At 37.3% G+C, this 2818-nt stretch overlaps 1 protein-coding gene across 1 annotated transcript in view; it reads right to left on the bottom strand.

Moving 5' to 3' along the window:
- Positions 1–517: 517 nt before the first annotated feature.
- Positions 518–2818, bottom strand: part of ILRUN (inflammation and lipid regulator with UBA-like and NBR1-like domains) — a 48186-nt gene continuing 45885 nt past the window's right edge. The window contains exons 5-6 of the mRNA XM_072423043.1: positions 2011–2189; positions 518–660 (exon numbers count right to left, since the gene is read on the bottom strand). Of these exons, the coding sequence (XP_072279144.1) occupies positions 588–660; positions 2011–2189 (252 nt within the window). The 3' untranslated portion in view covers positions 518–587. The remainder of the gene's footprint in view (positions 661–2010; positions 2190–2818) is intronic.

The following is a 2818-nucleotide window of genomic DNA, read 5'->3' as shown; positions in this document are numbered from 1 at the left end:
GATACAGTAATATCAGACAGTCTACTGAACACTAGTATGGGAACATCAGCACCATGCAGCAAAGGTCGTCTTGCTGATTCCAAATCAGGGTACTCCCACTTGTTTTTCTTGTAACGATTGTAACCATTTACATTCACAGCACAAAAATAATAATCATTATAATAATTTTTAGGCTATCGCCATACCATAGGTGCGGCAGATTTCAAACTTTTCAGTGTTCCATTTTTCCCCTGACTTAGACACTCTACACAAGTTTTCCATACCATATGGGGAGCCCAATACTTATCTTGGTCCCCCAGTTTAATACCAAAATATGCAAGATACGCTTGTTTCACGAATTCTGTAATGTTTCTTCTGTTTTTGCTGAGAATTCACTACAAATGTAGCAAAATACATTAGGGTCATTTAAACAACTTCTTCTTGAAGAACTCATATTTCTTTAAAAAAAGAAAATGTATGAATATAAAGAAGACAAATGAAAGTTTCATGAAAATAATGCTACATTTATTATATAAAATGCAAAACATCATTGTAAATAAAGATTGATAATAATATGCTGTGTTAACATTTGTTGTTGGTAAAATCGTCTATTTTGATTTCTGTATCACATAAACTAGAGCCAATTTAATTAAATTGATGTCATTTCTGGATTCAATAGACCTGAAAAATAGTAAATATATTAAAAAATCCTTGAAAAGTGAAAAAACATTTTTTGGTTGAGCTGTGTAATGGATTGTAGAGGAGAGAGTTGGGTTAGTGGAATACCAGAGAGGAGGATGTTACAGTAGTCCAGACGAGAGAAGATAAGAGCGTGTAGAAGAAGTTTGTGGTCTCTGGGGACAGGTAAGGGCTGATTTTAGAGATGATGCGCAGGTGAATGTGACAGGACCTTGAAATGTTCTGAATATGAGGGGTAAATGAGAGGGCAGAATCGAAGGTGACGCCAAGACAACGTTCCTGAGGGGAGGGACGAATACCAGTGTTGTTAGCAGTTAGAAATCTGTCAGCAGGAGATTTAGAATGTGGGGGGGAAAGATGATGAGTTAGGTTTTATACAGGTTGAGTTTCAGAAATCCGTCAGACATCCATGGTGTGATGGCTGACAGGCAGCATGAAACCTTATCCAGGACTGAGGGAGACAGGTCAGGGATGGGCAAATAGATTTGAGTGTCATCAGCATACAGATGGTACTGTAAACCAAAGGAGGAAATGAGACTACCAATATAATATTTGGATACATTTTGCAACACAAATGTTTAATTACTCACATTTTTGTTTATCTGAAATGCATAGCACTAAGGATATACTCACATCTTGCCTTATTGCTGTATCTACTCCACCAGATGTTTTATTGGAAGCTTTTAGTAGCACATACTACAATGATTCTGTTGTTAATCTAAATTATATACGGGCACTATTTCATCCTTATTACTTCTGTAAAAATTGTAAGTCCTTTGAAAAAGAGCAAGGGAATATGATCTTCATGATAACACATGATATCACCTTTGGGGATGGATGCTACATAATGACCTGTGATAAATCACTTATTCTTAGGTGCAACCAGGTGTGGTAAACACTACCTTTTCCTACATCCCAGCTAACATCACTGGTGGGCCCAGTACTTTATCTAGGCTAAGTCTCAGGATGTTTCCAGAACTACCTCAGGTTGCATGCAGAGGTCTAGCTTCCCAGTAGATTCTACTTGTGATCCAGATGTTGCATTTTTATCAAAAACTGAATATGACGTTATATTTGTTTTCTATACAATTGCCTGATAAGGGCGATTTCTATATTGCTTGCCTTGTTGTGTGCGTGTTTTTTTGGGGGGGGGGAGTTTTTGTTTGTTTACTCTTTTCATAAAATTGTTAAAACTTCAATAAAAAAATTGAAATACAAAAACTGAATATGTCACTATACCAATGACAGGTGTTAGGTTAAAAAAGCAATTTGCAAAATAAAATACAGTAAAATCGGTGAACTTTCTAAAAGAAATAAACCCTCACTACTCACTTGTCCTTAATCTCTGACAGAAGGCTGCAATCTTCTTCTCTTCCTGTAGAGGATCTTTGGCCATCTTGATTGGCTGAGCCAGGACGACATAACTCGTGCACAGAGTATGCCACTTTCTGCAATAATGACTTATGCGATTGTGTTCTTATAAGTGAAACCTTTGTCCTCTGGTGAATAATCTGATAAAGTTATGACATTTAGTTTTTTTTGAAAAAAAGGTATATATAATTATTTTTTTAATGTGTTAACATGTGACTGTTTATTGTTAATTATTAGGAAATAATTAGAGATGAGCGAATCGAAGCTGACGAAGTGGAATTCGATCTGAATTTTAAAAAAAATTAGATTCGCAATGAATCCGAATTTTCTCACGATTCGTTGAAACGAATCGCAATTTTTTCTAACATGGCGGCTACACATGTGGGGACATGGGGCAAGGAACTGTGGGAAGGTGGGATGACCCATAATGCCATGCATGCAACCAAACAGCAGCCAGCCAGTCCTGTGATGTCACACCTCTTTAAATAGCCTGAGCCATCTTGGATTAAGACATTTTACAGCGTTCTGAGTGCAGGTAGAGACGTGTGCAGTCGCTAGTAGAAACCTCATTGTGCTAAAAAATTTAAAAAAGCGATTTAAAAGTGCAGGGAAAGGATAGGGAGGAATCATTTCACAGCATCTTAGCGCAGGGAGAGACGTCAGAAGGCGCTAGGGACAGTGCTAGAAAAGCGATTTACAAGTGCAGGGAAAGATTATTTGGGGATCCAAATGGCCATGCCATTATACAGCTCTGTCATTCCATCAATTT

The sequence above is a fragment of the Pyxicephalus adspersus genome, chromosome 1 (assembly GCF_032062135.1).
Source record: "Pyxicephalus adspersus chromosome 1, UCB_Pads_2.0, whole genome shotgun sequence".
NCBI lineage: Eukaryota > Metazoa > Chordata > Amphibia > Anura > Pyxicephalidae > Pyxicephalus > Pyxicephalus adspersus.
Note: the sequence above shows the minus strand (reverse complement) of the source record. Positions and strands in the feature narration are given on the sequence as shown.